This window comes from Callorhinus ursinus, unplaced genomic scaffold (genome assembly GCF_003265705.2).
Source record: "Callorhinus ursinus isolate GAN/ISIS: 27379988/994484 unplaced genomic scaffold, GSC_fseal_2.0 scaffold6, whole genome shotgun sequence".
NCBI lineage: Eukaryota > Metazoa > Chordata > Mammalia > Carnivora > Otariidae > Callorhinus > Callorhinus ursinus.
The window spans coordinates 68,291,712-68,315,391 of record NW_027397068.1 but is presented as its reverse complement, the minus strand read 5'-3'; the positions used below and the strand labels follow the sequence as shown (position 1 = coordinate 68,315,391).

General features: G+C 35.5%; 1 protein-coding gene across 9 annotated transcripts in view; it reads right to left on the bottom strand.

The window, feature by feature from the left end:
- SCAF8 (SR-related CTD associated factor 8) overlaps positions 1-23,680 on the bottom strand; it is a 201,118-nt gene that overhangs the window by 125,170 nt on the left and 52,268 nt on the right. For all 9 annotated transcript variants that reach the window (XR_003206827.2, XR_012378625.1, XR_003206825.2 and 6 more), the window contains 9 exons: positions 21,979-22,096; positions 15,580-15,711; positions 15,188-15,300; positions 13,583-13,776; positions 10,449-10,549; positions 8,008-8,121; positions 6,617-6,773; positions 4,378-4,511; positions 2,619-2,763 (listed from right to left, as the gene is read on the bottom strand). Coding sequence is in view for 6 of the 9 variants with exons in the window: in XM_025866373.2 (XP_025722158.1) it covers positions 2,619-2,763; positions 4,378-4,511; positions 6,617-6,773; positions 8,008-8,121; positions 10,449-10,549; positions 13,583-13,776; positions 15,188-15,300; positions 15,580-15,711; positions 21,979-22,096 (1,208 nt within the window). In the remaining 3 variants the exon portion in view is untranslated. The remainder of the gene's footprint in view (positions 1-2,618; positions 2,764-4,377; positions 4,512-6,616; positions 6,774-8,007; positions 8,122-10,448; positions 10,550-13,582; positions 13,777-15,187; positions 15,301-15,579; positions 15,712-21,978; positions 22,097-23,680) is intronic.

Here is a 23,680-nt window from a genome sequence, read left to right as displayed (position 1 = left end):
AACCCTCTGTCTGGCTCCACCCTCATCAGGGAGTCTGCTTAAGATTCTCCCTCCCTCTCCTTCTGTCCCTCCCTGCCCCACACTCATGAGCACACTTCTCTCTCTAAAATAAATCTTTAAAAAAAAAATCACTTTTATAAACACTACCTTATATTTGATCCTTAGTAAGCTAAGTGAAGCACAGAGATCCTTATCATGATCGTGTCCTATTTATTTGCTCATTTGTGGAAGTCCTGTGGCACTCTCTACGATGCTATAAAGTCAAAGATTAATATAAGCCAGGCAACTTGTTTCGTATGTTAGCACAATGACTGCACGGGCAGTTAAATACTGTATTTCAAGCTGTTGATAACACTATATGCAATAATGTCATCTGTAAAATGTGCTATTATATTTCTTTGATTTACATGCTGTTTATCTACTAGATCAAGATATTTTCATTAGCCTTGGATGTTACTATATTATGTTTTGAGCATTGAAATAAACCTTCAATTTAACATTGACTGTTTAATAATTTTAAATGTCAAATGATCAAACTATAAACCTGTTTCCTTGCATTTTTAAGATATAGAGCCACCATTAAATTCAATTTAAAAACAGTGGCTAAAGGGGCACCTGGGTGGCTCAGTCAGTTAAGCGTCTTTTGGTGTTGGCGCAAGTCATGTTCTTATGGGTCGTGAGACCGAGCCCCATGTCAGGCTCCATGCTCCTCAGGAAGTCTGCTTGAAGATTCTCTCCCTCTGCCCCTCCCCCGGGCTCGCTCCCTCCTCCACCCCCCCAAATAAATTTTTAATAAAAAAACAAAACAAAAAAAAAAACAGTGGCTAAAAATAAAGATATGTGATTTTCAACAAATGAATGCTGCACAATGACTTTACAAAGTCTATGTGGTATGGTTTTTGAAATAATCCTTTAAAATTATTTTCTGAAAGGGTGCCTGGGGGGTGCAGTCAGTTAAGCACTCGACCCCTGGTTTCGGCTCAGATCGTGATCTCAAGATTGCAAGATCAAGCCCCACATCAAGCTCTGCACTCCATGCGGAGTATCCTTGAGTCTCTCCCCCTGCCCCTCCCTCACCATCTTTCTCTCTAAAATAAATCTTAAAATTATCTTCCGAAAAAAATTTTTAATTCAGATTCCAAATACAGAAAATATTTGACAAGAAAAATTTTCCAATCTTTAACATATAAAAAAGAATTCTTATAATATCTGCATCAATTTCAAGTTATATATTTAATTACAATGTGAAAATTTTGTTATATGACAAATAAATTACAACTATTCTCAGATAATGTTGAGGAATTTTTAGGAATTCTGTTCAATTGGTAAGAACTTAAATTATAGAAACCAAAGTATTTTTTTCTTACAATATGCGAAGAGTTCATGAAGCTCAAAGAAAGATAAAAATAGCTTTGAAAAACAATGTATATGGGGCGCCTGGGTGGCTCAGTTGGTTAAGCGACTGCCTTTGGCTCAGGTCATGATCCTAGAATCCCGGGATCGAGTCCCGCATCAGGCTCCCTGCTCGGCAGGGAGTCTGCTTCTCCCTCTGACCCTCTTCCCTCTCGTGCTCTCATTCTCTCTCAAATAAATAAATAAAATCTTTAAAAAAAAAAAAAAAGAAAAACAATGTATATCATTTGCTCCCTGTGTCTCTCCCTCATTCTTCTAACCTCCCATGGCCTAATACCAAAAGTTCTACCTCTAAGCTATATAAGCTATTATTTGTATTTAATTGGTGTGTGTTAAGTAATCTATATAGTTTCTAAACTAGAAATGCTGACTCAAGGAACCTTTATCAAAAATTCGTAAGGTCAAAAAAAGTATTACAAATTCAATTAGCATTTTTAGATAGATTATAATTTATGTCAAAATGAAAACCATGATTTTTAGGAGGAACAATCTATATAATTTAATGCATACTTCCTGATGAATGGGTGATAACTACAGAGAATTCTGATACGAAAAATTCAACATAAATTTTAAATTCTTTTAAGAATATTTCAATACGTAAAGGATTCCATTTTTTTTCTCTGTCCATACTGGTCCTTCAACCATCTCCATCACCTGGGAACTTGTTAGAAATACAAGTGTCCTGCCCCACCTCAGTCTTAGTGAAGCAAAAGGAGGCCAGGCCCAGCACACTTTGTTTTAACATGCCCTCCAAGTGATCCCTATGTATGCTAAGGTTTGAGAATTGATGCTCTATAGCATTTTAACCTGGAAAAATAACAATTTGAATGATACTGTAGGACGCCTGGCTGGCTCAGTCAGTAGAGCACGTGACTTGATCTTGCGGTCATTAGTTCAAGCCCCACATTGGGTGTAGGGTTTACTTAAGGAAAATAAATCAAAAAAAATTTTTTTAAATGAATGAATGAATGAATGATATTCTAAGTAGAGTACACATAAGATGAAAATTCCTGGGGTGCCTGGGTGGCTCAGTCAGTTACGCATCTGCCTTCGGCTCAGGCCATGATCTCAGGGCCCTGGGATGGAGGCCCATGTTGGGCTCCCTGCTTAGCGGGGAGTCTGCTTCTCTCCTTCCCCACTGCTCATGCTCTCTTTCTCAAGTAAATAAAATCTTACCAAAAAAAAAAAAAATGAAAATTCCTTACCAGGAGGTGGTTGTGAAGGGTTAAAACTTGCTCGCAGAAAAGGAGGTGGAGGGATTGGACTGAATCCAGGAGGAGGAACCGGCATTGAGACAGGAAATGCTGGTGGGACTAAACTAACTGCAGGCACGGCTGGCGCTACTGGAATCTTTTGTGGATAGAAAAAAAAAGTCCATAAATCACCTTATCCATTAGCAACGATTACATCTTGGAACAACAAAAGGTAAAAAATTTCTATTTCTTTCTAAGGGAGATAACAAATACCATTATATTAAGTTGTTGTTATTTGCCTTCTTGCATACTTATAACTGACTCTAACTTGGGGTAAAAGCAAGGCAGTGTTATTCAACGGATAGTATACATGAAGACTGAAATCTATCTTACATTCAAGTGATGTAAAGTAATGGGCACCTGCCTGAATAGTGAATATCATGATCAATTTTAAACTGCCACCTCCCACTAAATTTAAAATACCCAGCTATGGTATGCAACCTAACCATTAGGAAGCAGGTCAGTAAGTTTCAAAATGGCGTGAATTTCTCCTAAGTTTATTTTGTACTCCTAGCATAGGTATTTTCTACTCATCCTAGGCACAATAATTCCCAAATATTTACTTGTACTGTGGGTGTACCTCTTTCCTAAAGTATGTATTATCAATGGTCTATTCAACTTCATTGTCTGAAAGACACGCCATACTTCCTTGTGCAAAACTGAATTCCCAAATGTCTTTCCCGTGCTCAGATAAGGAAAGTTTCATCTTTCCAATTTCTCAAACCAAAAACCTTACCTCTTCTCTTTCTCACAAGTCAAGTCTCATCATGCCACAAAAGCCCACTGGACACACCATCACATAACCCCTAATTAATTATCTGACCATTTCCTATTCTCTCCACTGCCATCAGTCTAGTCTGAACCATCAGCTCTTATCTGGATTGCTACAACTGTCTCTTCACTGGTCTCCCTGCTTTTATTAATGCCCAACTAGTCTATTCTCAAAATAGTAGCCAGTGCAATCCTTTAAAACCAAATCTTTTAAAACCTTTGAAGCCAGATCAAGTCACTGCTTTCTTCGAATTCCTCCAATAATGCTCCATCTCAGAGTGAAAACTAGAGTCCTTCTAGAACTCTCCCTTCCGCTAAGCTGCCTCTCATTCACTTCACTTCTAGCCCACTTGCTATTCCTGGAACACACCAAATATGCTCCTGGCCTAGGCCTCTGAACTAGATGCTCCCTCTGCCTCGAGTGCTCGTCCTCGGGTAGTCACATGGTTAATTACCTCAGCAACTTTAAGTTGTTGTTCAAATGTCACATTCTCGAGTCTGCTCTTACCATTTTATTTACAATCATAATCACTTATCCAGGTACCCTGATAACCCTCACACTCCCTTTTCCTTCCACAGTATCTCACAAACTTACTTATTTTGCATTTTGTCTCCCCTACTGAAAACAAAAGCTGCATAAGGGCAGGGGTTTGTGTGGTTTTCTTTCCACTGATATGTCCTTATCCCAGGTGCCTAGAACAGTCAATGTCATAGAAGGAGACCACGGATAAATACTTGTACAATAAATAAACATTTATATATAAATGACACCATTTCTAAAAAAAAAAAAAAAAAAAATTTTTTTCCCCAAAATTATTTGATTCAACTCCACTACTTATTCTATTTTGGACAACTTCCTCCAAGTTTTATAAAGTAAATACACGAGTGAAAACAGAAATATAAGACAACACATTAACAGTAACAAACACCCAGCACTAACCTGTAACATAGCAACAGGTGGAGGAAAAACCTCTGCCTGGGTTGTGACCACTGTCTCCTTTTCAACTGGAGTTGGGCTCTGAGTTGTCTGCACCGTCTCTTTAACGGGTTCTGAGCTTTTCACAGTTTCCCACTCTAAACAAAATATTTGAAATTGATTTCCTCTGGATAGGTGCAAATTTTCATTTTATTTCTATCTATATATTTATTTCGTCTCTACGTCCTTCATCTACCTTGGCACATCTTTAAGACGTGTCCACAACTACAGGTGCCAACCTCGGTTTTGCCCAGATAAGTCTGATGAGAATACTAACTAAGGAGTTCAAAGAAGCATCACATAAAACACAAATGAAAGATACTAAAATACTTAGGGGATATCATACCTCAAAGGCTGTCTGATATAAGAGGATCAAATCTTACTATCTTGCATCACAAGGTACAAGGGGAGACCGACAAGGAAAAGTATTAACCCAAAAAAGAAAAATCTTTCTGAAAGCACAGCTATGCAAGAATAAAACAAAGAAGCTCTCATGGTTCTTCCACTGGTTCTCCACCTCCCTCAGAGTAAAGATCAAAGTCATTATAATGACTAATAAGACTTTATAGGACTGTATCTCTGTACACCTCTCTGACTTTATCTCCTACCTCTCATTCCTCACTAACTTTGCTCAAATCATACTGGGCCCATAATTTTTTAATAGACTTTGCACATACTGTTCCCTCTGTATGGAATGCTCTTTCTCCAGAGAGCTGCACATCTCACTCCTTCAAGTATCACTCTCCATTAGATCTTCTTCACGTAAAACTGCAATAGCTCCACACCCGTACTGTCTACCCCCCTCTTTCCCCTGCTTTTTCTTCTTAGAACTTATCAACCTAGAAATATTATATAGTTTATCTGTTTTGTTTATTATGTTTCTTTCCACTAGAAACATGGGTTGGCAAATTTTTCCTATACTAAGTATCTTAGACTTTATGAGCCATATGTTTTCTGTTGCACCTACTCAACTGCTATTGAAAAAAAGTCATATAAGATAGGTAAACACAACGGAGTATGGCTGTGTTTCAATAAAACTTTACAGAAAAGCCTGCCGGCAGGATTTGGCCCATGGGCTATAGGCTGTCAACCCCTCTACTACAATGTGCACTCCATGACAGGAAGGATTTTTGTCTGTCTGTCTCACTGATATAATCCCAGTTCCTAAAATCATGGCTGGCATACAACAGGAACTAAAATATTTACTGAATAAGTGTTTAGGAGAATATCCATCAAGAAGAAAAAAAGACCAAGATGAAAACACTGAAAAAGTGTTTGAAAATATTTGCACTGGCCTAAGGATGAAGATACCCTGAAAATTAGCTAGCTTACTTTGGTAAAAGAGCTAAGATGTGAAGAAATAAGCTATATACCACATTTCACAATTATTTTCCAAGTATCCATTTTAAGATTTCTTACTGGTTATAAATGCTAACCATTTTGTGGATTTATAACTGGTATTTTTAAAAATAAAAACACAAATAAAAAAAATAGGCCAGTGATCATTTGGTTATAAGCACTCTAGAACTGCATGAATCGGAACTACAGCTCTCTAAACTAAGATTCTATTCCTGCCATTCTCAACATGGATACTAATCAAAATAATCTAGGAAGTTCTTCAAAGAAACTTCTTACATCCCCAGTTCTTATTTAACTTCAAGTAACTGAGGGGCGCCTGGGTGGCTCAGTCAGTCGTTAAGTGGCTGCCTTCGGCTCAGGTCATGATCTTGGGGTCCTGGGACTGAGCCCCGCATCGGGCTCCTTGCTCGGCGGGAAGCCTGCTTCTCCCTCCCCCACTCCCCCTTGCTTGTGTTCCCTCTCTTTCTGGCAAAAAATAAATAAAATCTTAAAAAAAATAAAAAATAAAAAATAAATTCAAGTAACTGAAATATTTAGTTTAAAAAAGTCTCCATATACTCATATTTGCTCTTTCTCTAAAAGCAAAACTTTTTAAAAGACTTACAGGAAAAATGCTACATTTATAGACTTCTAAAACACTATACTCTGACACTTAGGAAATAAGACCCATTAAGCATACACACTGGAAATGGCAGTGTTTCAGTTTTTTTCTCTTTTTGGGGGGGGGGGTAGAATCCAGGAAATAAAATAAGCGCAATTCATCTTACCATGCACAACTCTTACCAATCACAACCTTTTAAGCATACTTTTTTTTAAACAATAAAACTACCCTTAGTGTTCTTACCAGTATTTACAGTTTCCTGGTCAATCATGCCTCCTTCTGCAAAACCTTCCAAGTCATCCACTTTAACTTTTTCCCACGGTATATATGTAACGCCAAGATCCACATCCCAGAATTGTTTATATTCTGTTTTTACACCTTTGTTTAAAGCCCAAGCAATCTATCAGGAATGAAGAGAAGAAAACAGAAAGCTCAGGTATACCGTAAAAACCAGCTAAAATGTTCAAAATTATATGTAAACAGTGTAAATATAAATAAAATTAGTTGGACAAGCATCCCTGGATGCTCGAAAAATAACAGTAGCCAAGAAGTTTTTCCATGTATTTCCTGGTTTTGTTTGTTTTTAAATAAAGCCCGCATTAGATAGCAACGGCATTTATAACATGGGATTTATTTCCACTTCTTACTAAAATTAAAGAACACATTTCCAGAACAATCCAAATCTACTTTTCACCCTAAAAATGTCAACCTATATTAGCAGTAATTAGAATAGTTATCACAATTTAAACAAAATCTTGGTAGTCTAGGAAAGGAGACACTTTACACAGAGTAAACTCTCTGCCATGAAACAAAAAAGCACAGGCATATTAACCTTGAAAATATTTTTTTTTATTAACATATAGTGTATTATTTGTTTCAGGGGTAGAAAGTATTTTTTTTTAAGTTTTTAACTCAGTTGCAGAAACTGATGGAATAAATTATCTTCAAGTAGCAGAAATAAAATGTAAATTAGTCACAAGAAGTAAAAATGGAAAAATACACAATAAACACTCAGTTGAAAGACTAAGAGGAAAACAAAAATATACTTATTAATAAACCCTTCACCAGTGGCCTGGAGAACACAAGATGTTAAAAAGGAGGAAATAATAATATAATTAAGAGGTATGATTAGGAAGCATTAGGAGGAAGTAGTGAATGAAAGATAAGCTTGTTGGGGTGTCTGGCTGGCTCAGTTGGTGGAGCATGCAACTCTTGATCTCAGGGTTATAGGTTTGAGCCCGACACTGGGTGTGGAGATCACTTAAAAATGAAAGAAAGAAAGGAAAGAAAAGAGAGGGGAAGGGAAGGGTGGGGAGGGGAGGGGAGGTGTGAGGAGAGAACAGAAAAGGAAAAGAAAAGAAAAGAAAAAAGAAGAACTTAGAAAATGAGAAAGTTCTGCTAATATAATGGTGCCCTGGTTAACCAAGAGAACTGTAAGTGTAATTTCAAAGAATCATTTGACTAAAGTTTTAGTTACTGTTTTACCTATTTCTAATTCTGTAACTCAGTAATACTGAAATAATAAGCTTTTCTAGAGGTTTTCCCATAACATTAAAATATAGGATGAATCAAATACAGGAACATTCTAATAATCCAGTAAAAGAAGAGCATGGGTCCCTCCCCTCCAGTCTCACCTTAATGACCTTGGACCCAATCTTATATGATCCGGAACTAAGTTTCTGAAGAGCACGGAAAGCATCTTGTCGATGAACCATGCAGACGTAAGCACAGCCCCTGGGAGGAATCATCTATTAAAAAAATTTTTTTCTTTAGAAAGGGTAAACATAAGGCATTCATTCTGACATTATCTTATGGTTTTAATGAAACAGATAACTGACTACTAAGATTGAATGGTTTTTCCCTTCCTTTTCTTTCTTTGGCTGTTTATTGGTACAATCCATCTAAAACTAATTACTTAGTTTAAAAAGAATTCAAAACCTAGTTGGGTCTTACTCTAAGTCATAACATAAGCAGAATCTTGAATATCACAAGTCAATCGAAGTTTTCCTAATATATAACTAAGAAAACCTAAAAAAAAAGTAAAAAGACATGTATACAATACCACCAGATAATATTGCATGGCCAACATATTTGAAAGCATATAATTTATTCAAAAATTGAAAGTATTTCAGTTTTTCCAAGTGTCATACTGAGTAATGGGAGAAAGATTTTCATTCGGGAGGAGTATCTTATCCTTAATACAAAATCTATAATCTACAAGAAATGATAACACTAAAGCTTTTCAACTGTATAAAACTTAATTTTGCCCAAGTGCTCTGGACAAGGTTTTAACACAAATAAGAAAACAGCCTTAGTGTTTTCGCTTTCACTCGGAGTTCACCTCAAGCTATTTTCCATACTTTAATACCAAACTTCTCAAAAAAGAAATCTAACCCCTACATACTTCTTCCTCTTTTGCAAAATAGACCCAACTCTTTAACAAAGCACTGAAAAATTTTCTTCAAGCTTACTAATGACCCACTAAGTGCTAAATCGGACAGACTTTTTATTCAGTCCTCAAACTCCTCCAAAAAGCTAACTGAAAAGTTTATAAACTTTCCATCAAATTTTCAAATCCTGGATTTTATCATTAGCCATTCAATACATTTCAGTTCACAAAATAACTCAGTGCCTATTATTTCTAAGTACTATGCTCTTAAAAGGTAACACAGAAGAGGGAGGAGACAAGGTAAACTAATGCCCAAATGCCTATGGAACAAGAAAGGCCAAAAATGACAAGTAATAGGACAATCCAAATGCTGCTTGGATTCAGGATCCATTCTGAGCAGTGATTCCTGACTTTGCATTAGAATCACCTGTGCAAACTGTGGCACTTTGATAAGAATCTGAAGACCCTGATCTTGGGCATCCCTATTTTTTCAACTGTCAACACATTTCTGACATCTCAGCTAGGGGAAAATCAGGAAAAAATTCAGAGGTTATATGATCAAGGACTCTGGCAGACAGTTTATGTTTTGACAGGTGAAATTTAAAAAGACAAAGGAGTAAGAAAAGCCTACAGCACACTCATGGTGTAGAGAGAGGAGCATGAAACTCTTAAGCTGAAACACCCAACCGATCATCTACTTATTGTCTGTGCAACTCAGGCAAATCACTTAGTTTCCTCACTGGTAAAAAAAACAACGGGAATTACTTAACCAGCTTCTTGTGAGGTTCCAATGAGATCATATATGGTTGAAAGTAGTATATGAAATTGTCAAACAATTCAGTGAAGAGTGCTGTTATTAATAAGGAAAAGTCAAGTTTGGTCTTGTAAGGATCTAAGACTGGAAAGGAAAAGGAGCCAATTTCCTGATAAATAATGATAAAAGTCCAACAGACATAAAAGCATAAAAACAGTAAATAAAATCAGAGGATTGATGAATTAGAAGACTTCTCAAACAAATAAATTTCTATAAAACATTCTATGACTTAGTTTTAGCCCCAGGGGAAAAAAACCCGACCTTCCGCAAGACGAAAATACTCAAAGGAGGAGAATGAATGGAGCAAAATCACTGAAAAAATCAAGCTGAGGAGTCAGAGAGCTGCGGTCAAGTTCCGGAGGTGCTGTGACCACACAGGTTTTCTTGCCTCAGGTTTGCTTTGAGAGGGAGACATGGGGCGAGAAGAAAGGGGACTGGCAGAAAGACTGGGACGCCAAGTCCAGTTGTGTCTCCACTACTACCTATGTGCTCATGTGTGGTGATTACAGTTCTGTGGGACTCAGTTTCCTCATTTTCGTTACCAAAAAACGGAGGGGGTATAATTAAACTAGGCACAGATACGGTCCTGCTAGCCCAAACGCTGGATGACTTTAGGAACCAAGTGCTAGCTATACTGCGATGAAACCCCTAAGAACATTGTTAGAATTCCACTAAAAAAGAAAAATTAAGGAGATAAACAGCAGCAGAGATAAACAGAAATGATTAAAGTCAAATAATCCTTATAAAGATGTGCATTATTAAAGGCAGATACTCTACTGGGCTCATTAGGAACCAAAGTGACTCTCTGACTAAAAATCCTCTAGATATGTAAATTTTTAAGCTTAAAATATTGTATAAGAAGTGATACTTACATTAATGGATTCAATTTGTCCAAACTCTTCAAACAGATTGGTTAAATCTTGCTGGGTTGCCTTCTTATCCACCTGACCAACCCACAAAGTAGTACTACATACTGTCAAGACATAAAAGAGACGAATGACCTAAATCACACAGACACAGCTATTTCTTTCAAGCGACTGAAGAAAAAGCACTAATAAAAATAATAAGATTTAAGATGGATATTTCAAACACTTAAGTGACATTTTTATCTGTTAACACTTAAAATGAACTAAAATCCCAGATACCATCTACATCTATTGCAAATCAACCTCTTGCATATTACCTGTTCTCAAGCTCGGCTGTGCACTTTAATCACCTATGGATACCTGGGTCTTACCCCAAAGATGAAGGGTTATGGGGTATGACAGACTGGGAATTGGGAGTTTTAAAATTCTGTAGGTAATTCTAATATGTAACAAAGTCACAAAAACACTTTTCACTGCAATCCCATCTCTGCACCTTTAACCTTTCTGTGCTGGAATGATTAAGTGGATGTTTCTTCCTAATCAACAGTTAAATCTGAAAACAGCACCTTATCCTTAAGGAAATAATTTGCACAGAGATACAAGGGGGAAAAAGCTGAATTGGAACTCCTTGTTATCATGAAAAACTTATACTTTAACTGTGGGAAGCATTTCCCTTTAAGAAACAGACCTACACATGAGACATCTCACCTACCGTAAGCTGTACCATTCAGGACTCCATGAACATTTCCTTTTCCTGAAAACACTTACTTGCAAAATATTTACAACAGCTGATATATTTGCAGAGTTTTAATCAATCTAGATTTACATCGATCTCATTTTTAAAGATAAAGTTTTCAGCCTTTTGATGATCTTTTATCTATTATAGGGCAGGGCTCGAGCAGGTTTTACTTTAGAGCTAATTTAGCCCCACACTAGTAACTATTGCAAGATCTCTACTGAACGAAGGTTTTCAACCAGGTCTCTCTACTTCAGCTGGTTTGAACTCATAGGTCTTCCAGACCTGTGTTAGCTTTAAGAATCACTCAGCTAACAGATTCCCTGGTAATGTTCTTACCCTTCTTTGCCTCACATAGTCTCACCTTGTGTACATATAATTTAATATTCAACCAAAGTCTCAAGGAGCAATATATTAGTTTTACTCTATTGCTGTAACAAAATACCACAAACTTAGTAGCTAAAAACACAAAAATGTATTCTCTAACAGTTGTGGAGGTCTAAAATGGGTCATCAAGCCTGCATTCTTTCTGGATTCTCTATGGGATAATCTGTTTCCTTGACAGGCTCCCTGCATTCCTTGACTCATGACCCCAACTTCCATCTTCAAAGCCAACAGTAGAGCATTCACCTATCTTCGTCTTTCTCCTTCCATCTTCACATCACCTTTTCTCTCTGACCCTCTTGTTTCCCCTAGATTACACTGAGCCCTTCCGGATAACCCAAGTTAATCTTCCCGCGCCAAGATCCTGATTAATCATACAGTGTGATACAACATATTTACAAGTTCCAATAATTTGGATATGAACATCTTTGGAGGACCACTATTCAACCTACCACAAAACCCTCAGTAAATTTCTAGACCTCTTTCATTGACTAGTTCCCACTGCTTCATTACTCTACCACATCACAGCTGCTTTAATCTCCCTGAAATATGTTCCATGTTTCCCCTACTGTTTCAAGGTAGTCTCTCCACAAATTTTTCCCACACTTTTTTTTTTTTAAACCCAGAAAGCAATAATGAATCTCCCCCATCCCACGAGGAGAGGACACTAATTCCTAGAATATTACTGCTTGTTCATGTTTCATATCCACCGCACTATTCATGAATACTCTTACGTTCAAAGGAGCAATGGTAGGGAAATACTACCATATGTGTTTAAAACGCTCTGGGGCCACATGAAATTGATATTGCTGTGGAGTAAAGAGAGTTTTGAGGTAAATAATGAGGGGTATACTTTTCACTGTATTTTCTTATGTGCTTTCTGAATTTTCTTTTTTATTGTGTTTTACTCATGAAAAAAACCACAGCAATAGGAAATAGATTCCATGGTCAGTAACTATGTAAATGGTGGCAGCTATAATATGACAAGTAAAATGAGGAACTAAATGGAAGACTCCATATAAAAGCCCTATTCTAAAACTGGTGATTCTGAATGTCCTAATGGTAATCATGAGAAGGGAGGCACAACAGAGATTTTATGGTCAGGCCTTTGATGTTATTTCTTTATCAGATAGCACTAAAATGTTTGAATTTGGTCTCTCACCCTAAGGGGATAAACACATTTTCAGAGTTAGGAATATCAACATTATTAAGTTAACACTGGCTCTCATAATCAGGTAAGATTCTGGCAAGATAGCCACAGCTTACTGAAAATGCCAGAACTTAGTAAGGTGTTGCCTTTAATTATAAGCCTGGATTTCCAGGATCTTATCTCCATGGCAGAAAGAATTTGAAGACCTTCAGAAATTAGACAACCTGATCAGTGTTCAGCTCTTGGCAAAGAATGACAAATTGCTCCATTTTTTATACTTTGCCCATCTGCAGTCGGTCTGTTCACCTTAGAAATCATAACTCACTAGGAATCCTTCAGGAATAATCTGGTACTAATTACCACTCACATTCCTACCAAGTGAACTCTCCTTCAAACTCTACTACCAAATTTGTTCTAATTATACATTACAGATTAACATATAAAGGAGGGAAAGTTTGTACAATGGGAATCTCTCCCTTATTGCTGATCCAGTAAGTTTACAATTAGCTTTAAAATTTACATGCTTCCTTCAATAATTATTCCCCAGACCTGGTGGTCAAACTTGTTTAGACACTTTGAACAGAAATCACAGTGTCTATGTAAAAGACAGTAGGCCTGTCCACTTTATATATTAGTCGAGTTCAGTATTTTTCTAATTTGAATTTTAAAAAATCAACTCTAAATGACCTTAGTGTTTCAGTAGAATCTGTTCTTCCTTTTTCTTTTCTCCTCTCTCACTTCACAAAAACCAAGGATAAAATTATTCATTTACCAAACTACTTTTCGATTTCTTCGTCTAAAAATAGTTAACTTTAGCAGTTAATGATTTTATTTGTTGAAACCAAAGCTTTGTAAAAGTATGTCATTTACCACTTAATGTTTTAGATCTAATTGGAGGTAGTCCCTTCTTCTGTCGTTCTTTCTCCCTTTCTCTCGCTCTCCTTTCACTTGAGTATGAACGTGATGATTTCCTCTTTCTTTCTCTTGAGCGTGAGCGTGATCGCTTTCTGTGCTTACGCTTTCGAGAACCAGATCGCGACCGAGACCTTCGTTTTCTTGGTGATCTACAAAAAAAATCTTATTTTACTTCTAACGACATTATTATTCTTCTGTCAAAGTTCTCACTTCTAGGTGAGGGGGGAAAACCACACCCACACACAAAAGGTTGTCTTATATTTAGCTACCTCTTAAAAAATGTTTAAGTAGAATGAAATATCAAACATGTATTTTCTCAAATCTATGTACTGCTCAGACCCACACTGTAATAGATGTTTGTTTGCAATGATTCTTACTGAGACCAGGAAGAAGAGAATGAGATTCTATCCAGTAAGGGCCTGACTTTCTTTAGTGTCCTCCAATTCATTTCTCAAACAAGAGTCAAGAATAGGAATGAAAGACTAAAGAAAATAAAAAGAACCTTAGGTGATAAAGACGTTATATTCTTAAAATTAGGAAACAGAGAATGTTTCCAACAGAGAATTAGGCCACTAAAGAATTCTGCATATAAGTTTTCAACTCCTAAAATTTCAAGGTGCTTGACTTAAAATATAGGGTGATACTGAAACAGTTTTTTTCCTGTCACCCATATGCCACTGCACTGCTTCAAAATGCTTAATAAGGAGGTGTTGTTGAGACAAGGAAGCTGCTAAGATTTCAGCTCTAACACTGTAATTGCTTTAGCAGGATTACTCACTGACATGAGATGCGTTTAGATAGAGTGGAACTCACAGGCTCTCGTTTACAAGAGGTAAATACAAATAACCTCTTGAAACAAGTAAGAAATGACTGAAAAAGTCATCAAAGATACTGCCCCTTTTCCAGCATACACTGTTCAGATTTTCAGGGGTATTTATGTACAGAAAATAGAGTATATTAATATCAAAGACTAATGACTTAAAAGTTTTAAGACAATTTGTACCCCAAACAATGCATATAAATAACTTCAACTCAAATTTGAATAAGCATGTACATTAATGAGATTTAGCCATGTTGAAAAGCTAACAAAGAAAACCACAGGATATACCTTATTATAATCTGATACTATGCTTGATGTTTACAAAATAATTCTTATAGTTTTATTTTTATGACCACTTTTGGTATTATAAGATGAAACCAAATCTAAGAAATACAGTGGAATTTCTAACACTGTTCCTCTATAGCTTGAGTGAACAGTTTACAGAGGCAATAATATCCTAAGCTGGGTGTAATCATAATATTATTAACTAAAATCAGGTATAATCCCAAATCCAAGTCTTATGATATGGCTGCAATTAATGTATATTATGCAAATAAAACCCACAGATATATCCAATTAAAAGAGAACAAAGAATTCTTCTTTTTGAAATTCTGAATTACTTCTTTCTGGAGAATATAAGGTGTCATTTTAAGAAAAACACTTCCTTTAATCTTGATACAAAGAAACAGAGCTAACTTTCAAAGTTCACACACAGCTACTCTTAAATATTATTGTAGAACCTTGAACGAGATCGTGAATGTGTTCTTGATCTTGAGCGAACAGCCACTTTCTTTGCTTCTTGTTCAAAGATCTCCTCTTCCACTCCATCCTGCCCTTCATCTATATCCATATCCTTGAAAGTCAGAAGAACAGCAAACAGAATGCCCGAGTGAGATGCAGTACATACTGACAATTCTGCCTTACAAAATATTCACCATAGTAGCATTAATGCCTAATATTTCCCTAAAATGGTTAGGGCAGAGCTTAAGTGTGAGGAAAAAATATTTAGGACATTACCATTACTTTACATAAAAATAAAATATTTTACATAAAAGAAAAACATTTACCAAATTTTATAATATTTTCCTCTAATTTTAGAAATTTATGACCCAGAAAAACATTTACTTTTTACCTGTTGCTGAATATCTATAGAATCATCCAAATTCACTTCAGGTTCAAGGAAATGCTGTTGACTGCTCCCTTGTGATGGTGAGGCGGAATGCTCTGATCCAAATGTTCCCTCTTGACTATCCTGAGGGGTTGTCTATTGAGGATGTATACAAACACACAAACATTAAGAAACCATGCATATTATTCAACAGAATTTAAACATACAAACTTCACAAAGTTTTAAAAAGGAGCCCAACACATATAGAAATCCCATGTTAAATCATTTATAATCAACCTAAAATTACACTTCTGTACAAATCTAAGTTTACTTAAGAGCATGGGACACCTCCATAAAAGAAGAAGACTGTAATAGAATGGTAAGATCAAGTAGGCCTTCAAACGAATTTTTAATTGTGGAAAATTTAAACATTATACTTTCAAGAATAAAGGGATTACATCATGAAAGATATATAATGGCACTAAGTTAAATGAATCTAGAATTTCAATGGCAATTAGCATTTTTGTAAAATGCTATAAATTAAAATGCTATAATACTTTTAACGTAAAAGTATTTTATATTAAAGAACTAAGTCATTCATTAATGTATAGAGGCAAAACAAAGCTCAAATATCATTATAAACTAACTGATCTAGCAAAACAGTTCTCAATTTGAGCCTTCCTCAACCTCCACCTCTAGAAATTAGCAAAATAGTATTAGGAAGTACTCTGAAATATGTAATACATTTCAGAAACTAATAAAAGTTAGGCAATGAAGACTAATTAAAGGAACATTTAACATTTTAATCTCCCCCCTTTTGCTGGGACTAGATTTACAGCAACTGGATATAGTGACACTACTTAACATGATACTTACTAGTCTGAATCTGATTTAGCAATTACATATATTATGGTGTTAACTAAAAATGAGAAAACTAATTATGAAAAAGTCTCCCTACATAAACTTTTCTAAAACACCTTTGCAGGTGTTAAAGATTAATAATAGTTCCTGGTAGTATACAAGCTGGGTGCTACTATAATAATTAACAGAGAAGATTAAGTAAAAAATACTATTCCCTTGCTACAAACTCTGATTGTGAACAAGTTACTTGAATTGTGAAATTCGGTCTCCCTATCTGTAAAAGGAGTACCAGCATAGTGACTACAGATAACAATATTGTATTATAAACTTCAAAGTTGTTAAGAGACTATATCTGACTGTTCCCACCACAAAAAAGTGATAGTTTTATGACATGACAGAGGTGTTAGCTTATTGCAATATATAAGTGTATCAAATCACAATGTTGTACACCTTAGTTATATATTGTATCTCAGTAACATTTTTTTAAAAAAATTCTTATTCTAATGAAATCTCATCTGAAAGAGAAAGCGTAAAAATTTAGAGCCAAAAAGAGCATTTAAAGAACCATTCCAAGTTTCTCACTTCATGAAGGAACAGGTTCTCTAAGAACAAGTAACATTTTTAGAAATAAATGAAACTAAAGTAGAAAAGATCTCTTTGACACACCTATTACATGCCACAGTCTGGCCAAAACATCAGTAAGCAAGAACTCCTCCCGAACAAATCAAACAAACACGTTTTAATCCAAGTCCTGGCTTATGTCTTTGAAAGTATAGTAACAACAGAATTCTTAACACAGAAAGGGAATTTTCAGCTCCATCCTGAATCTATTTGGTCCTAAATTCAGTATGCATATATTCTTCACATCATATTTTTCTTCTCCATTTATCTTAAGCTTCATATTCCCCCATCCTTGTTTTTTACCCTTATTTTTCTATTTAATGGTTAACTCTTGGTATAACCACCAAGATCACTGCAACTAATTTTAGTTTTTGAGGTTCTTGTTTGAGTTTTACCCACTTGAAAAGACTATAATCTCATGACCTTTATTCTTTCTTAGAGGTCTTATGAAGAACGAAAGAGAAAATTTATTTTAAAATTTTATATGTATAATCATATGTATAGTCTATGGGTGTAACCATAATATTATTAACTAAAATCAGGTATAATCCCAAATCCAAGTCTTATGATATGGCTGCAATTAATGTATATTATGCAAATAAAAGCCACAGATACATCCAATTCAACTAAGGGACGCTGGGGTGGCACAGTCAGTTAAGTGACCGACTCTTGGTTTGTTCAGGTCATGATCTCAGTCAGGGTTGTGAGATGAGCCCCACTTTGGGTTCCACATAAGTGCAAAGTCGGCTTAGGACTTTCTCTCACTCTCCCTCTGCTCCTCCCCACCCCCACCACCCATGCGCAGTCGTGTGCACGGGCTCTCTCTCAAAAAAATAATTTAAAAATTAAAAATTCAACTAAAAATTATCCTATTATCTTGCAATTATAGCATTAGGTCCATTGGACCTTTTCCTGTATCTAAAACATGTTATGGGATCTCAAGAGGTCTTATTATCCTATATATTGAAACATTTTGCTATTTCATCATCCTAAGGATTATTGTTATTATCCATCAATTATTTCAAGAAAGACTAAAATAATACAAAAAAGAAAAAGCAATGTAACTGTCAAGAGGGGTGATTCAATAGTCAAATAAAATCATTATCATCCAGTTTTACTGCATTACCAAAAATACTGTATATTTCAAGAAGGTAAAAATGAGATTAGAGACACTATCTTTGTAGTCTGCTTTTAAGCTTTCCTTAGAATATAGTTGAATATTTAGATTTTTTCATTTCTGTACATAATGGCAAAGAGAAGAAAACTGACAGGAACATATTTCATAATTATTAAACAAAATAGAACATGAATACAAAGAAAGAGCATCATTCTAGACTCTAATGATGATGTTGAAGTTTAATATCTAAGTGAAGTATCAGACTATGAGTTTTCAGATGACCATATCCTAAATGTATTTCTCAAACTCCAAAACTGATGGCAGAAAAATGTGTCTCTAAGGACAAAAAGAGGGTCTTTTCATCCACTTAAGTCAGTTAATAGGAAGGACTTTATCTTGCAGTATTTTGCAAAAAGAACCTAGACTGTTCTATTTTGCTAAAAGAACATGCGATATTTGGGGTGCCTGGGTGGCTCAGTCGTTACGCGTCTGCCTTCGGCTCAGGTCATGATTCCAGGGTCCTGGGATCGAGCCCCGCATCGGGATCCCTGCTCTGCGGGAAGCCTGCTTCTCCCTCTCCCACTCCCCCTGCTTGTGTTCCTGCTCTTGCTGTCAAATAAATAAATAAAATCTTTAAAAAAAAAAAAAAAGAACATGCGATATTTGAATTTAATTGACACAAAAAGGTTTGCTACATTTCAATTGTTACATTAAAATTGCTCATAAAGTATTTTCCCCTATCCCTTTTAGTCTCACTTCTCTAAACCATCTGTGAGAGGACTTCAAATATATTTTAAAAGGATCCACTGGGCCCAGGTGGCAAATGACTGCTTTTTTGATATACTGGTATACATCCTTAGTATACGTTCTGGTATACACCTCTAGTTTCTTCAATGATGACCTCATGTAAAGCATCAATACTGAAAAAAACAGAAGACAAGGATAACAGCAGCTAGCAGATACTTCTTTTGAAGGTGGATTAACACACTGTCACATTTTGATCAGTTATAGATCCATGTTCCTCCATTTTTCTGTGTAAGTGACAGGAAAGACTTTGTCAAAAGCCTTACTGAAATCCACACATGCTATGCTATAATCCTACAACTGCAGTACCATGAAATGCAATTTATGTGAGCCGAGACATCAAATCACTTAAAACAACTCAGGGCTCTTAATATTATCACCCATCTTAGGTTTTATCATGTTCAATTCTACTCTTTCCATTATATTTTCCTATATAAAAAAAAATACTGAATCAAAGTAAGTTACATATGATAGCTCTTCATTATTAAGTGGCTGAATCTTCCATAACCTTTGTATTCCTAACATTCTTTTAAAAGCCCTTTTTATCAGTCTTACCATTTTCATTATCAGTATTTCATTTTGAGCTATAGCTTTCCTGACAGCTTTTGAATATCCTGATAAAACAATCACCAATATCATGAACTAGAACTTACTTCAGACAATGGCAATCATTCTCCACCAACATGACTATTACTCCCTTCACAATTCAGCCACTTCTTGGAAGTGCTGTGTTTTCAGTGGTTTTCTATTGTTAGGGATACTAGATACAAACTCACATGCAGGTGTGGTCAGGACTGCAATGAGTAGGGTAGCACCAGAAATCCGTTTCCTTTCTCTAAGACACCGTAAGAACTTTTAGGCGGCCATAATGAGCTTACTGGTAAACAAAAATGCTTCATTTTTCTGCATATTTCAGCCTATTTTCATCATATGAAAGCAACTGGTTTCGTAGAGCCAATTACACAATTTATTATATTTAATGGTTACCCTGCTGATACACTTTCCAATTTGAAATCTGTCATAGGTTTTGAACACCATCTACCTGATGTATTAGAAAAGTTGCTTTTCTCTTACCACTCCTTCTTCAACACTCATTTCTGAACAACAAAAGCTTTTAACAGTATCTAATTCTTTCAAAGGATCTAATTACTGTATCCATTAAAATTCTGGAGATAATGTATTAACTAAGCCCAGAGCTCTATTTTTCTTTTGGTTGGTGAGATTCTTAAGACAGAATAACCCTGGAAAACGGAATGGGAAGAAATCAGACAGGGAGACAAACCATGAAAAACTCAATTATGGGAAAGAAACTGAGGGTTGCTGGAGGGGAGGTGGGTAGGGGGTGGGGTAACTGGGTGACAGGCATTAAGGAGGGCACGTGATGTGATGAGCACTGGGTGTTATATGTAACTGATGAATTACTGAACTCTGCATTTGAAACTAATGATGTACTATATGTTGGCTAATTTAAATAACTTTAAAAAAGAAGAAAAAGAATAACATTCTCTCAAGTTTCTAGGAATTTTCACTTCAATAATTTGGTGTTAATTTTAAGAGTACTACACCTTGATTTTACTGCTCCTTCTGAACCTTCTGAAAGAAAACTGGAACTAAGACAAAACCACTACACTTATAGACGGACAAATCTGCTGTTTGGATAAACTTTTCCATCACGACTGCCCCTTGCCTTTGTAACAGCTCTGTGACTTTTTTTATTACATTACTGACAACCTGTTTCTTTTCATTGATTTACAACTTGTGTTCTTCTTTAAACAACATCCAAATGTTCTACATTGTGCTCTATCTTTAAAGTTCCTGAATTCTCAGGCAGATATTATCTGCCTGACATAATACTACACCTACTCCAACCACTTCTATCAGAATTATTCCTTCAAAACAAGGTCTAGAATTCCATTCTCATAATTCCAGGTATACGTTCCAACCTAGCAAATACCATTAATATCCATTTTATGTTTACTGTTTGATTTGAAAGGACAAGTTCAGACCCCAGCAGTGTCCAAGGTCAGTTATCCCTTTAAACTAAAGTAACTCTTCTCTCTTCTTTACTTCCAACTGTCCTTCACTTGTACCTCTATTACAGAACCTAGAATCCTGCCGTGTTCATACAGATATACATGTTCCATTAGAGGAGAGATTACTTGAGGCCAGACGCTTTTTTGTTCATCTGTGTATACATATCATTTGTCTAACAACACGTTGCTCATACTTTAAAAAGGTTTGTAGGGTTATTTTAGTGCCAAAAAGTTTTGCATATTAGGAAGAAGTGTGATTGGGGGGAATTTGAAAACACTCATATTCTAAACAATTTATATCTGTAAGTATTTCTCACATGGAGCAAAAACAGGCTTTGTGATGGATTAACCCTGCCTTTGCAACTTGACGTATTTTATCAATTCTAAGGTATGATCCTTCTTCACATATTATCATCCCTGTAATTTATTAAGGTTCTTTTAATTCCATAGGATGCTATACTTTTGAAGTGATTAAAAATTCTTAGCGGTACATAAAATAATGGTGTCTTAAGACTAATGATACATGATATTAGCTATATAGTTTTGCAATGGATGTTTAATTTCACTAAGGTACAATGGAAGTCAAAATGCTATCTCATAGCATTAAATGTAATCATGCCTCATAAACTTCCTGCCACACAGTAATAGCCTAATTAAAGGCAGCAATCTATTTTGCCATCATCACGATCAACCAAAGCAAAATCATCATGACCTTGCTTGATAGGGAACTGGGTGGAGAAAAGCATATGAAGTTTTAAGCTGTAATACTGAAACACCACCTCTGTCTTCTGTTCTCCACTGCTAGTATACCAAGCACATGTATGTATCTAGAACACATTCTGAGAACAGGAAAGACTATAAACTTTCTGAAAAGGCTGATCTTCCCAGAAGAAGAAAAACTGAAGAAAAATCACCATGCTTGAGAAACACCACTTTATAAAATGTAGATAGCAATAACTCTAAAGGCCACAAGATGGAGTTATAAACCTTTTGAGGCTGTTGCTGTTCTAGGAGTTGCTGTCTGAGATGTTCAAGGTTTTGCTGCTGTAGCTGTTCAGCTATCTGATGAAAAATGGAATTGTTCACAGATTCTGAAACATGAGAACTAGAAGGAAAAACAAGTAGAAACATACTTTAAAACCCAGTGAAGGTAATATAAAAATAACTGATTTTTCAACCTCCCCCATGCCAATTAAATGAAACATACTCTACTACGTTTACTTTTGAAATATTAACAGAAAATGGAATACCTCAGAACATTAATATGTTAAAACAGAAAGACACTCTCCAACAGTCTTTCAATAGATGGATAACATGTTAAAGATACTTTGATGGAAGATCTGTTATTATGATCTCACACTATTAAATACATATAAATTAGTATTTTTTACATTAGAGCACTTTTAAGAAAATTTCAATGAAACATATAAAAACAGTTAAAAGTATTTAAACATTGTCACTTTAACTCCTTCTCTAACTATAAGATAGTGGGAGAAATGGTCTATCAATCAGTACATGTGAAATCTACAATTGTAATTGACCATAAACTTTACAAAACTAATCTGCTTTCTTTAGAAAAGCGTTCACATTATTAGGTATGTTAACAGAAACAGTACTTAGATAAGAGGAAATAACAATTTAACTATACTCTGGGAAATTCACACCTGGAATACACCTGGAATTCTGGGTGCCACAAGGTAAGACATGAACAAAAAAGAGGGCATCCCAAAAGGGGCAATCAGGATGGTGAGAAGTCTTGAAACAGTTGAAAAAAAGTGTACTTCATCTGGAGCAAATAAACCTAAGGGGAAGAATGATACCTAACTTCAAATATTGAAAGGCTATGTCTCAAAAGATAATGGAGCAAATTTGTTTCCTTGCTTCAGAATGCAAAACGGATCAGTGTGTAAAAAGTAAATCAAACAGGATTCAGTAATAAAGATTCTTTAACTTCTCATCATAGACAGCATTAAAACATTATAAAAATATCCTATCAGAACCATTAAAGGAGATAGAGTCTTACATTGTTCAGGACATTGATCTACTAGATCTCAAATGTTTCTCCTCTAATTGTATAATTCATAATCTGAAATATTAGATTTTTTCAGGTAAAATCTCTTTACCAAAAGGATATATGTATTTTTATGTTATTATATAAATGTATTTTGAGACATTATCCCAATATATAAAATAAACTCTGTTTGAAACAAGATTCCCAGAGGCATTCCCTCCACCCTCCACGCCCCCACTTTCCAACATCCTCTTCCCCACTGGTCCTTTCTCAAACCTACAAGAACCTAGAGCTGCACAGAACTGCTTGAGAAAAGAAAATCACTAATCTAAATAAAAATGTACAATCCATATCTTAAAAAAAACAAAATCCCTATAATCCCAATCTTTATTTGATTAGTCAGATATACTCCCAGAATTTGGCAGAATTCCTTGAAGTGGCCACTGACACTAGAAGCAAGCTTCTTTCCTATTATTTCAAATATTCTTACAATTGAATAAAATAATGCCTAATAAAGATATAGAAAATATCACAACTATATCAACATCTATCAATTCTCCTATAAAGAATTTTGATATATCCCAAATATTTGCAAAGATCTGAGAAAGGAGCCAAAATAAATAGGGAGGCAACAAGACGGCAACTCTACCATCCTTCTGTAATATTAGAACTCAAGAG